Source organism: Anabrus simplex, chromosome 5 (assembly GCF_040414725.1).
Source record: "Anabrus simplex isolate iqAnaSimp1 chromosome 5, ASM4041472v1, whole genome shotgun sequence".
NCBI lineage: Eukaryota > Metazoa > Arthropoda > Insecta > Orthoptera > Tettigoniidae > Anabrus > Anabrus simplex.
In genome coordinates, this window is record NC_090269.1 from 40,661,246 (window position 1) to 40,676,243 (window position 14,998).

Consider the following 14,998-nt stretch of genomic DNA (forward strand, 5'->3'; position numbering starts at 1 on the left):
GTCATCCTCTGAGAACTAAGTCTACGATGTTGAATGTTAGTTTCCTTATTCACATAATTTCTATTTTGTGAAGTGTCATCTGTGATAAAATGTACATTTGTTTCAATATTGTTTGTGCGCCCGAGGGTTTTTTCACTGAGATACTACAGCGAAAAAGTTATACCAATTTACTTTATGTTCATCAATAGGTCGTGTACTGAAGTAGAGATGTGCAAACGGTAAATAGTAATTTATCTGTTAACATTCATACAAATAAAAATATATATATCTGGTGGAAACGCAAATCCGTTCGTATTGTAATCCACACAGCAGGAATATTTAGTCTGGGAAGGCCACACCCCGCTCTACAACAGCGATAACACGGGTACTCTAGCACTGGAATGGCTAGGAGTTAAGCCGGCAACTTGTCCGTCCACGGCGTTAAGTGGCTATGCATACCTTCCAGGCGTTGAAACTGGCGATACGAACGGAATTTTGTCCCCACCAGATATATTAGAAGAAATACCTGCGGGCGAAATTTTGAAAATGGCTGAAATTATGAAATAAGGACAGATGAGAGACTCATGTTTTATTCTCAATACAATTCAGAGGGAAGTACATGGAGGCTCTGCATTTGTTTCAACGCTTCACTGGACTGCCAGCTGCGTGCCGGTTACGTTTCATCCCTTCAGGATTCTAATTCTCACGTTCTTTTCCTTACAAATTTAAAATTTGAAATTTCACTACAAATTTAAAATAAAGTGTTGAATGGAGAATCTATTAATTTAATTTAAGAAGACCAGGAGTATGCTTAACACAAAACTGAGAAAAATCGGACGTGTTCATTTCGAATGAGAATATTTTAATTACGTACTTCATTTTCCACTACAAATGTCTCTTAAGTATATCAACCAACGAAAATGGAGTTTAAACTTTTCCACCAGAAAACTGGCAGCATTTCTACTAGCACTGATTGTTATTATTTTTTGTTGCAGATATAATTAGTAGGCTATAATTTATTGCGATATTACGGTATGTGCGAATATTGATGGAAATGACCTTCCGTTTATTCGCCGCAAATATATTTTTACGGAAGTTATTAATTAAAAGAAGCTTGATATTTCTCCTTTAGCAGGTTAGAAAACTTGATTTGCTAACACGGCGGGGCCACACAGTTTGGTCTGCCACTGCTAAGCAGAGTCCTGGAGGGGCGTGCCATTCCAGCTGATGAGTCCAAATGGCACATCTGGACGAAACTCTGCATAATGCACACGGCCTAACCACCCAAAAGCTGGTTCTATTGCTGTGATTATAAGATCTGCGGCCGTGAAAGCCTTTTTTGATATTGTATCTCCAATGGGGGAGCATTTTTTAAACGCAGAAGTCATATCTCCTTTAGCAGGTTAGCAAACTTGATTTGCTAACACGGCGGGGCCACACAATTTGGTCTGCCACTGCTAAGCAGAGTCTTGGAGGGGCGTGCCATTCCAGCTGATGAGTCCAAATGGCACGTCTGGACGAAACACTGCATAATGCACACGGCCTAACCACCCAAAAGCTGGTTCTATTGCTGTGATTATAAAACTCTTTTTTTGTTTGACTTCTGTTTTATATTAACAATATTCCCCACAGATAAGGGGTTAAAATTTCGCTCTTCTTGCAGCTGCAATATGAGTATATTTAGGGCAATTGAATGGATAGATCATTCGTCTAAAACTGCAGTGCATTGGACAAAATCAGTAACAATCATCAGTGACGGATGGTGGGTTCGAAACCTGGGGAAGCCAAGACGAAGTTTAATCAAAATGAAAGATTGCACGTTCAACCCTTAAAAGTTTCAGTGCCCAAATTGTTTGCTCGAGTGAAGTTAGAATACAGTAAGAGACACGAAGAGATTAAGTAACTACACAGGCCTATTTCTACTAAATTTCAAGGTAAAATTGCCCGTTTGCACATCTCTGAATATCACTGTATAGTTTATCTTTGCTTGTCTCACCTTTATCGTCCCGGCGTCCGTCCTTCAGTTTATCGTCCAACAGAAGGTCATCTTTGTCCTTGTCGTCACTGTCGGATACTATGGCGTCGTCGTCATCGTCCGTCTTATTCTTAGGTTCCCACGTCATTTTGTTCTCCTTCTTGAGTCGCCGACGCGCGTTGGCGAACCACGTGGACACTTGGGTGAGGGTCATCTTGGTGATAATAGCCAACATGATCTTCTCGCCCTTGGTTGGGTACGGATTCTTCTTATGCTCGTTCAGCCATGCCTTCAGCGTCGCTGTGGACTCCCGCGTTGCGTTCTTGCGCCGCGCCGCCAGGTCATAGCCCGCGCCGTATCTGCAGCATACAGATTACACTTCTATACTAAATGATAATCACATATACATAAAGAGTAGAACAGAGAACCAGTCATGAGAAGACCCCAGGTGTTTAGGTAATAACAGATTAGAATGCAAACTAATCTGGTTATTAGGAAATATCATACAGCCCGCTCTTCCCTAGTGTAGAGAGAGTAACGCACTTTCTAGGGGTTCTGATGGGACGTACCCCTAATGTTTATGCAAGTCTTGTAGCATCATCGTTGTGCAGACAAGAGTACAATGCACCCAAATTGCCTACATTTCCTTGGGTACAATACTTGTTACTTGCTTGAGTATGTTTGCATTATAACCTATCTCTGCCTGATGATCGAAATAACAGCACAGTTCTGTCTGATTTGCCTTTAATATGGGCAAGTTAGAAAACAATTGCATATACTGTAGCTTCAACCAAAAGGATATACATTGATTAAATCCTGAACTGCAATTTTTGTTTGTCTTTGAAACTATTATTTCAAATTGTATTTCCTTAAGTTTACATATCATTGCGTGTAACAAAAATTCGTGAGAAAACTTTAAGGATGAAGTTTCAATTTGTAGAAAAAAAGGAGCTATATCAAAACGGTCCATAAAATGCTTGGTTTCAGATTTATCCTATGTAGAATTATTTGCTAGAATTATGATACTCTGTTATCTTTCCTTAAATGAAATATTCAAAATTTTCACCGTCAGCCTGAATTCGGACGGTGAGGCCATCATTTCATCCAGTTCCGAATATTCTGCAACATTCCGTACGTATGCCTCACAGTACGCAAGCGGAGAGTTTAGGTGCTGTTATAACGTTCATTTCATTCAAAACAGATACACACTATAACATATTATCAGTGTCTGAGATGTAACCCCAGAGAAAGAAAACATAGGCTATTGTCGCAAACAAAATTTAACAGTCTCAGATATCAAATTTTTCCACATTCATCAGTTCTTTCCCAAATAAGAGAAATCTATACCCTATTTTTACTACCATTCAGTGTGTACAGTACACATTCGTTTTCATCTTATCACCGCTGTTATTTGAAATGTATTATGTTTATTTATGTTGAAGATTATCCCAGGGTGCAAAATCGCTGGGGGTAAAGGAGGGATTTCCCCCCACCGACGATTTTATCCCAAAGGTTCCTCTCCACTAATATTGCCCAAACGGAAAATATAGAACACATATATTATTGAAATTAGTGTTCTTCACTGTGCAAATTTTCATAAAAACATGAATAATAGGCAGCTAGTTTGAAGTGCCTACTAGTTATTGTTATTTTTATTGAACTGTGCAGTGACTACCTAACGAAAAAACAACCTACAAGGAATAAAATAATTTTCCAATTTCTATCATTCTTGTTATAACAACAGAATTTAAACAAAAAGTTTTTAAGTTTACTCTCTTCAGGAAGAGGGGGTAATTTACTTACGAGGGAATTATATACCCCGCCCCCGCCGAGTACTGTCTGAAATTAACACAAGTGGTTTCTGATTTCGCACCTTGGATTATCCAACCTTTCCTCATTTCCTTACCCAGCCCCCTATTCCTATGCATATTATCGTCTGATGTAAAATATAAATGCTAATTATTATTACATAAATATTACACCATTCACCTATTGTTGTCACTTTCCATGACACTCAGCGGAGGATAAATTAATTTTGAAAATGAATCATATCTCCAAGATTCGTGGTGAAAAATTCCCGATGAAGCATTAGCCATACAGTATATTATATTCAAGACATTTACAATGTTCTAGTTCGAGTATTAGATAAGACCTGAGAGTCTTTTCGTGCAAAGAACATGGTAATATTTCATTAAGATGATATTTCATCACAGTAATATATCATGTAGAGGATATACTCCGCAAAGAGAGAGCGCGTGTGTAAGATGAAGTCATATTTCTTTTTTGATAAAATACAGTCCTGTTTCGTGAGAAGAAAAAGTTGATGTTAACGGAAATGAGTGCGATTGCTAAGGATATAATTATGTTAAGGATATGTTTCGTGTTATGGATACGAACGAAGGATGTCACAGAGTTCCTTTTCATTTTTTCTTCTGTGATGTTGCGTGTTTCATGTGTTCGTGCGTGGACTCTGGCTACCGCACAGCGCACTTTGTAATAAACAATTTATAGTGCTAGATATGGTCAACATGTCACCTTCATGTCCTCGCTGCCGGGTTTTAAATACAGTCCGCTACCAGCAGACAAGAAACACGGATTTATCCAGGCCGTAAAACATTAGATACACACATTCCGACTAACATACCAAAAGTTGTACTTTCTCGTTCAATTTCCCGGATGAAATGAAATGAAATGTCGTATGGCTTTTAGTGCCGGGATATTCCAGGACGGGTTCGGCTCGCCAGGTGCACGTCTTTCTATTTGACTTCTGTAGGCGACCTGCGCGTCGTGATGAGGATGAAATGATGATGAAGACAACACATACAACCAGCCCCCGGGCCATTGGAATTGACCAATTAAGGTTAAAATCCCCGACCCGTCCGGGAATCGAACCAGGGACCCTCTGAACCGAAGGCCAGTACGCTGACCGTTCAGCCAAAGGGTCGGACAATTTCCCCCGATGAGAGCGCAAGTTAAACATTACTAGTTCGAATCCCTAAAAGTGACTAGCTCACTGGCTGAGTGGTCGGCGTAACAGTCTCAGTCCAGAGGGCCCCGGGTTCAGTTACCGTCTGGATCAATTTTTTTTAGCAGCAATTAGTTAATTTTTCATTTCGGGGACTGGGGTTCGTGTTTGCCTTTGCACAGAACACTCTACACTACCAACCACCACTGAAACACGCAACAGTGAATTTATAATCTTCCACATATGGCTGGAGGAAGGATATTTGGCTGTAAAACTGAGCCGAGTCAACACATTCCACACAAATCGTATCCGCGATAGCATTATTATTGGTCCTATACGTGACCACCTTTGCCTCCATGAATTAACTGGGGCTAATATTAACGTTGTCTTGCCTCTTAAAACAACAATCACCGAGCTCGATAGCTGTAGTCGCTTAAGTGTGGCCAGTATCCAGTAATCGGGAGATCGTGGGTTCGAACCCCACTGTCGGCAGCCCTGAAGATGGTTTTCCGTGGTTTCCCATTTTCACACCAGGCAAATGCTGGGGGCGTACATTAATTAAGGCCACGGCCGCTTCCTTCCCACTCCTAGGCCTTTCCTATCCCATCGTCGCCATAAGACATATCTGTGTCGGTGCGACGTAAAGCAAATAGCAAAAAAAAAAAAAAAAACAATCACCATCAGGAATTAACGGTACTTCTTCCCATCTACTAGAGAGTGATTCCTTTAACTCAAATTAAACCTGCGGCTACTGAATTAGGCGGGTGAGGAAAACTGCACTGTTGACAGATATGGGAACGGCGAAAAAACAGATTGTCAAGAGTCGCTAACCTTAATCATTTTATTCTGAACGGAACGTCCTTCCACCAAGTGCTCTTATGAGAAACTCAAACAAGTGATAATCAATAGAGGCGAGGTTTAGTGAATACAGAGCAGGTGGGTACCACTCAAACTACGGACGGTCACAACTAATGCACGGAAAGTGTGAGGCCGAGCATTATCACGTTTCTGTTTTGACAAACATGCATCACCAGCGGGAATCCTCATTCATCGATGAATATCAATATGCTTAGCATCTTTAATATTTAAAAAAGAAAGAATAACAGACCGCTCTTTTTCTTCTAGTAGTTTAATATCGCACTGTCTTGCTCCATGGCTAAATGGTTAGCGTTCTGGTCTTTGGTCCAGGGGTCCCGGGTTCGATTCCTTACCGGGTCGGGTATTTTAACCTAAAGTCTGGCTCGGAGTCAGGGTGTGTGTGCCGTTTTCATCATTAGAAATCATTTTTGGTAGAGCTCCATCCTCACGCACATCGAGGTCGCCTAATTGGCCATCTACTAGAGAAAGATCTGCACCGGGCCACTCTGGAGGCCATAATAAGCTGCTATTATTATTATTATTATTATTATTATTATTATTATTATTAGGGGCGTGATTAACTCAGTGGCTTAGCTGCTAGCTTCCCGACCGGAAGGCAGAGGCTCGAATCCCGGTCGATCCTGGGTCGAGATTTTTGTCTCAAGAATCACGTGGCGTCAGGAAAAGCATCCGGTCTTAAAACTCGGCCAAAACCCAAATGAGCCTGGGAGGCTCGAGCGACCACAGGAATACCTGGGATAATCTGAAGAAGTCTCGGATCTGAGGGCTGGTTTGAGTCCACTCAGCCTACGTGAATATAATTGAGCAGATATATGAAGATGGCGGCCCCGGTCTAGAAAGCCAAGAATAACGTCCGAGAGGATTCGCGTGCTGACCATGCGTTACCTTATAATCTGCAGGCCTTCGGGCTGAGCAGCAGTCGCTTAATAGTCAATGGCCCTTCGGTGTTGTTGCGCCATGGGTTTTTCTTTTTTGGAGTACGGGATTGGAATTAATTACCAAGGGAAATATTCGATAAATACCCAAGTTGATAGGGAATTGGCCACCTGGGCGACGGCCCTAAGTGCATATCACTGATTGATTGATTGATTGATTGATTGATTGATTGATTGATTGATTGATTGATTGATAATGCACCCGCAACCCCAAGTGCAATATACTCCACAGTCTGCACAAGCACGTCATATTTATAGAAAAATAAAAATATGTAAAAGTACAGGAAATCCTAGAGCCAAAGCTTCCATAATTTACGTGTTCTGTCCACGAGAAACAGATAGGAGGAGTTAGAAGCTAGGTACAGGTGTACTGTGACTGCGATACACGAGTTTACAGCTTGTTTCCAATACGACATTATGAGGAGAGTGTGCTGTAATGGAACACGGGCTCGGAAGAAGCTCTCCTTCGAGAATAATGAATATCAGTGTGCGTGTGTGTGTGCTGTGTCTGCGCCCTGTCTCGTATCAGCACAACAAGTAGATCCTGAGAGGGCAATAAGTCTACCGCGTCGTGACGTCATACCACCCCTCCGCCCACGTAATGGGGGAGGGCATCGATCTTCCTGCTCCGCAGCGCGGGAAGAAAGGAAACCAAGAACGAGGAAAAAACTGGCGTGGTTTAGGGGTGGAGTAGCTCTCACATCCCCTATTAAAGCAACTTGAAGACAAGAGAAGGGCGTCCACACGACGCCAATAAAAGGAATGGGTGAGCATCGGTCGTCCGTCTTCGGCTAACGGGCGCTGATTTGACAGGATGCGCACGAAAAGCTGCACCAGCAAGCTAGGCTGTGTGTTTTCAGACTACCGTGGTAAGGATTTCGGTAACATTTGGAGGATGGGGTTTTCGGGATCATTTTTGATGAACTGATATTCTGTGTAAATTTCGCGGAATGTGAATATGGAAACACTTCATTGTTATTTAAATTCTTTGCTAGTCCTATTTTAAGATAAACTTTTGGAGTTAATTAATGTGGCTTTATTAAAGAAATTTGTTTTAAATTAAATCCATGGCTCAGATGGCGGTGCGCCGGGGTCTCACTGCTGGGTTCCGTGGTTCAAATCCCGGTCACTCCTATAAGATTTGTGCTGGACAAGTTTTTCTCCGGGTACTCTGGTTTTCCCTGTCATCTTTCATTTCAGCAACTCTCTCCAATATAACTTCATTCCATCTGTCAGTCATTAATCATTGCCCCAGAGGAGTGCGACAGGCTTCGGCAGCCAGCACAGCTCTTATCCTCACCGCCAAATGGGGGCTTCTTTTATTGTATGCCTGACTCGGTTGAAACTGGAAACAGACTGTGGATTTTCATTTTCAAATGAAGCAAATATTTCTCGTGCTGATGTAATTTGTTCCATTGTCAAAATAAACAAAGTGTAACAACATTTGGTGGTTTAAAATACTTGGTTTCGTATGTTAGAAAAGTTACGGTATTATTTCTGGTTTAAGTTCATTCCTTATATTTTAGCAACATATACATGGTTTGTCTGAGAAGTGCGGTGAATGGACTTATGGCAAGCTGTGGCAACTGTACGTGCATGCGCCTGTGAATAGAGAGACATCTTGGGAAGCGTCACGTAACGTTGAACGCACGGAGCTGAAGCAGGTTAGTCTGCTGGGGTCGGCGGGTGCAGAGTGGCTGTCGGCCCACAAGTGGCCACGGCTGGTCCGTTGTCCGGGAGGTCTGCACTCCGACCGGCCACCGAGTAGAGGAGGGGTAGCCACGGCTCTATGCCTCCGTATTCGGGAGATGGAGAGGAGCTGGTCCCCACTGTCGGCTGTCCTGAGAATTGTTTTCCGTGGTTTCCCATTCTCCTTAATTGAGGCGAATGCCGGGACAGTTCCTAGTATAGGCCACGGCCGCCAATCTCCTCACCTTCTCCGATACAAATCCCCAGGCCTGAGAGACGGCGTCACAGTCTAGAAGGTCCATCTACCACTTCAAGGTAAAAACATTTAGTCGTAGTAGTAATAGTAGTAGCAGTAGTAGTTACTCTTGGATAATGTACAGTACACTGAAAGAAGACCCAGCATTAACATTAATTTCCGATTCTACCCTTAGACTTTTATGACTAGAATTCATTTTATATAGATTATGAGTTAAATTATATTAAAACAGCGAAACTTTTAAAATCCGCAGGTATGAATTCTCCGTCCAAGCAAGTGCCTCAACGGTTTGGGCCACGTAGCTATCAGCTTGCATTCGTTCGAACCCCTGTACGTTAATTAAGGCCATGGTCGCTTCCTTCCCGCTCCTAGCCTTTTCCTATCCCATCGTCCCCGCAAGACCTATATGTGTTAGTGCAACGTAAAGCAAATTGGATAATTTAAAAAATAATAAAAGATTCATCTTACTCATTAATTATCTAGGCTACACTAGTTTCTGCAGTTACACGAAGGATCACTGAATTATACACATTTCGATGATTAATTGGCTTCCATAATTTATAAGTCAAACATGTTACCGTTTGGTGAAAAATAAACGTTGGCCTTATTCAGAAATAATACATACAATATTTAGTATTATGTCATAGAAAGAAAAAACACCATTTCCGCTCTTAAATAGCTGTAGAACAGCGCGACTATATTAAGGTAATGTGTATTTTGAAGACGTGAGAGCCCATTATCTGAATAACAGGAAGTTAAGAGTGTTGCAAAGGAGGCGAGGCGAGTTTTCGCCCACAGTGACTGAATGTCGTGACGCGTAGAAGATCAGAAAAAGCCGCAAAACACATGCTTAGCAAACCTCTCACACCCAAGTGCCATTCAGTTTATTAGCAACACCTAGTTTTGTATCTACAATCAAAGGAGCATGCACTATACAAGGTGTATTACAACTGAAGGTTGTACATAATTTCGTAGGTTGTATTCGGCAAGTTTTGTCCATAATCCTGTATCAATAACCGAGGGACTTGCCGGAAAGACACAATGGCCAGTTGATATAGGCAACGTATTCACACATCTATTGAAACTGGAAACATTTTTCCTGAGAAATTTTACAATAAGCTACTGAACAGTATTTGCTATGGAATTATGAGAGTAAGTACATTAGAAATCTTAAAAACCGAGCCACTCTTCCATTCTGAAAATATATCGTCACTGATATTTTCTAGTAATAATAATAATAATAATAATAATAATAAAAAATAATGAAACTGTTTGAGATTCTATGTAGAAAAACAGATAGCCTATATTACAAACATAAAAAACGCTCGAATTTTTTGACGACACATGTTCTAGTAGACTACCTAGGAGAAATAATTCAAGAAAATGGTTTAGAAAAAATCTGATGTAGAAGAAGGGTCACGCGAGATAGAAAGAGCGTATGGCATCACTAAGAATTTTTATAACAAGAAATGCTTATCTAAAAATCAGAAAATAAGGCACTACAATAGTGGAGAAACCAAAATATTCTTACGCAAATGAATGTCTAGTTTTTAACTATAGTTTAGATAAATTGATCCGACGGCCGTAGCCGTGTTGCAACACCGGATCCCGTGAGATCTCCGAAGTTAAGCAACATTGGGCGTGGTCAGGAATTGGACGGGTTGCCACGCGTTGTTGGTTGGGGGGGGGGGGGTAAGGGAGTGGAGGAGCGGAAAGGAACTGGCCATCCTACCGTACGTAAACTCCGGCTCAGGCACACCTCTGTGGAGGTTCGGACCTGCCTTGGGGCAGAATACACCCTTCCATTAGATAAATTGAGAGTAATAGAAAGAATAATCGTGGGGAAAATATTAGGTTCAATGAAAACAACAAACCAATGGAAATTAAGAAGAAATAAGGAAATATACCAGAAGATATAAAATATAACAGAAACAATAAGAAAGAGGAGATTACTCTTTATTGGACATATCTATATAATGGATGGTAACAGACTGACAAACAAATACTCAAGTACATTTAGGGGTAAAATTTAACAGCGAGCTGGATACAGAAGGTCAAGTAAGATTTAGAAAGAAATGAAAAATGAAGTGGCGTACTGCTTTAAGTGCCGGGAGTGTCCGAGGACATATTCGACTCCCCAGGTCTCTCGATCTGACGACCGTAGACGTTCTGTGCGTTGTGATGAGGATGAAATGATGATGAAGACGATACATATATCCAGCTCCCGTGCCAACGTAATTTACCAATAATGGTTAACTTTCTCGACCCTGCCGGGAACCGAACCCGAGGCCCCTGTGACCAAACGCCAGCACGCTAACCATTTAGCCATGGATCCGGACAGAAGGAGATAATATAAGAGAACACGAAACTATAGGAAGAGAGTTTTAAATGGGGAAGTTTTGGGAATAGAAAGATTCCAACAAATTATGAAAAGGAACCCCGGTCCAAAGTGTTCTGAGGAGAGAAAAATAAAGCATAGGACAATGATGAAGGAATACTGACATGTGGTCCTTAGAAGGCATGGTCGTAAATAACAATAATAACAATAATAATAACAATAACAGTAACAACAAACCCCATGGCACAACAGCCCTGGGAGTGCCTTGGCCTACCAAGCGACCGCTGCTCAGCCCAAATGCCTGCAGATTACGAGGTGTCGTGTGGTCAGCACGACGAATCGTCTCGGCCGGGGCCGCTATCTCACCGTCAGATAGCTCCTCAATTGTAATCACGTAGGCTGAGTGGACCTCGAACCAGCCCTCAGATCCAGGTAAAAATCCCTGGCCTGGCCGGGAATCGGAACCCGGGGCCTCCGAGTAAGAGGCAGGCACGCCACCCCTACACCACGGGGCCGGCAACAATAATAACAATAATAATAATAATCACTGAACCACAGACACGTGACTTTTCATTTCATACATCTCACATGGAATGGCTGACGTTCGCACCACAACCACCTAAGTAAGAAGCCATTTAGCTATCCTCCTTCGTCTCGCAAGAGGAAGAAGCTCTCCGGAATTTTGAACATCCATGTTGTTGCATTTATTAAGCATTCATTACGCATCGGTTTAAGCCGTTCCTCAAGGATCACTACAATCGCCACTGCCATTTCGTCTAGATCCGATAAATCAATTCAACCAGTTACCGTCGGGCCTACCAGACAGGTGAAAACAAAAACAAAAAATAATACTCCTTCCCAAAATGATAACGAAAAAATAATTTCTGAGACAGAATTAATTCCTATACTCTACCCTGAACACTCCATATAATGGCATTATAAGTTTAGACACTGTTGCTTAATAATACACAGTTTCAGTCCCTCAGGCAAGCAACTCAATGTTGAAAACATCCTACGGATATGAGCTATGAATTTTAGGTAAATAATATAAGTTATAAGAAGCCCCCGCGACTCAGACAGCAGCGCGTCGGCCTCTCACCGCTGGATACCGTGGTTCAAATCCCGGTCACTCCATGTGAGATTTGTGCTGGACAAAGCGGAGGCGGGACAGGTTTTTCTCCGGGTACTCCGGTTTTCCCTGTCATCTTTCATTCCAGCAACACTCTCCATTCTCATTTCATAGCATCTATCAGTCATTAATATATATCACTTTGGGAGTGGCGACCCCATCGTACTAACAGCCTATATATGCTTCATTCATTACATTCCTGACCCGGACAATGACTGGGAAAACAGGTTGTAGGTTTTCATTTTTCAATATAAGTTATAATAAATTATGAAAATATATTCTTTATTTATTCCTAAAAATTACAATCCTTTTCCTAATCATCGTTATCCGGTCGATTAGATTAGCAGTTTGCCTTTTTCAACCACTACGAGCGCTAATGTAAGTCAATGCAGAGTTTCACTTAAGCCCTGATAGTTACATACGGTGTGAACATTTTACAAAAAAACAAAAAAATAATTGAGGGTATTAAACCAAGCAACACATTACAGAAAGAATTATGTAAACATAATTTTGCTAGGATTTGAATAACAAAACAAGTAAGGAAACAAGCGAGTTTAGGCTTTTTTTTCGAAACTGCATTTAGGCCCGAAATTATTTTCAAAATTTGTTGTTTTAGTTTGATATAATTTGCAATTCCTGGGCCCTTTAGCCTTTCAAATTTCTGCACAAGTGAGGAAATTGCTTAATTTTACGTTTCTCGTAGTATGGGGACCCATACTTCGTCTGCTAAGGAATTATTTCAACATTAAAATTGAAATACAAAACAAATCCGTTCAGGACGTGAACACTGAAAATAATACTAACAGGTGACAAATGGGTAATACTTAACTTTAATCCGAAAATTAATGACGTCCCATCTACCCCAGTGTTTACAAGGAAATGAGAACTTAAGTTTCTTCTTACCATCAAGGAGCGTTTATTTATTATACAACATTATTTAATATTAATGACTGAAGTCTTCATTTCTTTTTTTATTGTCTTAGTTGCGTCACGTAAGGTGGATGTCAACATGGACGACATGTGGTCTAATAGGGGCGACCTGCTTTACCTTGGCATGTGTGAGCTCTTTGTTTTTATTCCACGGAAATAATTAACGGCCACTCTATCTATAAACAGGTTTAAAAAAAAACTGAAAGAAAATTCAGAGTTTTATATAGCAGATGTTTCAGAATGCGACAATCGACTTCCTATAATCAATATCAAGAAAGACACGGAACTACCCGGTCTGACTTGCGTGGCTGTCTGGCCGTTATGGACTACGCTGAGTTTATTTCTCGCTTAACAGTGAGTAGAAGTAGCTCTTTTAGCAGAAGTGTTTGGAAGCATTAAAAACAAGACCTTCATTTCTCTTTAAAGCTAGATGCGCTTTAACAACGCACAGCGTATGAAGGCAAGGAAACAGTTCCTTGGCTAACAACGAGATAGCGTGAAGCTTTGCAATGAACATGAGACTGCTAAAAAAAAACATCTGTTTAATGTCGGCGTTACTCCCCTTCAAAACAAACATATGGTAGCCCACAAAACACCAAACCTGATTGGCCAACTGTGTGGGAAGAAGTACAGTGCCTCCTCATTGGCTCTGAATTGATCCTGCCCTGCAAGACATGCGCTCTGACTGGATTAAATTGAATTGACTGGCCTTTCTGTAAGTACAGCACAATGCTAATGAACGTTCCACGCAGCAAGTGAATAAATATTCAAGTGAAATATGAGTTCAGTAAGCGAGCTTTTATCAATCTACATGCAATATTAATCTTTAAAACAGAGTAAGTGGCAACTTGTTTTAATACCATATTAAAACCTGCTTTTCATGATCTGCTAGGAAGATTATGGAAACAAAGGAACTCATCTACCATGTCACCGGTTGTGAGTATTAAGTGGACAGGCTGTGTTTCCATATCAGTAATCATGCTCGTAAAGGGAAACTGATATCTGTTGGTCGAATAAAAAATTGAATTTTACCCCCGTCTTCCTACCAAACCAAGAGAGGTGACTCCATGGTATTGGTCATGTAGCCGTAAGTTTACATTTGGAAGATGGTGGGTTCGGACCCCACCGCCGTAGCACTAAACATGTTTTCCAATTTTCACATCAGGATAAAATAATTTTAGGCAGATGAAAATTAGTGATCGACTGCCTGCCTATCATTTGAAGACGACCTGGTAATCTTAACCCGAGACATTTCAACAGCACAAAATCAGACTGAACTCCTGAAATGACTGCAGAAAATGTCGGCCTTCAGATATCTTTTGAAAAGACAGAATGCATGACTTGCAACAAACAAGCATAAAAATTCATCGAGAAAAAACATGGAAAATTTTAAACTAGTATCACAACTTAAGTATCTTGGTGAAAAACTGAGGAAAATGTCGGAAAAACTATTAAAATTACGCGCCAAAAGATGGAAACTGCATACCGACTACCGGTAACCCTAAATATCTACAACAAAAACTGTGTCTCCAAGCAAACAAAACTACGACATTGCTGTACAATACAATAATTAAACCAGAATGCCTTTAAGGGTCAGAAACGCTGATTATGAACAGGACAGCAGACATTGAAAACACTGAGAAAAAGGGAACGCAAAATCATCACCGACAGATAATACCGACTTGGAGGTAGACAGGAAATCAAACAATACACAAATGTTCAGAGTGACATTAGAAAATGCAGATTAAGATTCTATGGACATTAAAAGAATGCATTCAGACAGACTTGCCAAACACATAGTCGAATTCTATCAAAATCGGAGTAAAGCTAAAACACACAATAAAATGGATTGGCGAAATCAAATGCTATTTGAAACAGGCAGGTATTACACCAGCAGATATCCAAAGCAGCGTAATCTTCAGA

The 14,998-nt window shown here is 41.0% G+C and overlaps 1 protein-coding gene across 4 annotated transcripts in view; it reads right to left on the reverse strand.

The window, feature by feature from the left end:
- LOC136874301 (homeobox protein araucan) overlaps window positions 1-14,998 on the reverse strand; it is a 633,626-nt gene that overhangs the window by 39,336 nt on the left and 579,292 nt on the right. For all 4 annotated transcript variants that reach the window (XR_010860250.2, XM_067147942.2, XM_067147944.2 and 1 more), the window contains exon 4: window positions 1,976-2,313. Coding sequence is in view for 3 of the 4 variants with exons in the window: in XM_067147942.2 (XP_067004043.1) it covers window positions 1,976-2,313 (338 nt within the window). In the remaining variant the exon portion in view is untranslated. The remainder of the gene's footprint in view (window positions 1-1,975; window positions 2,314-14,998) is intronic.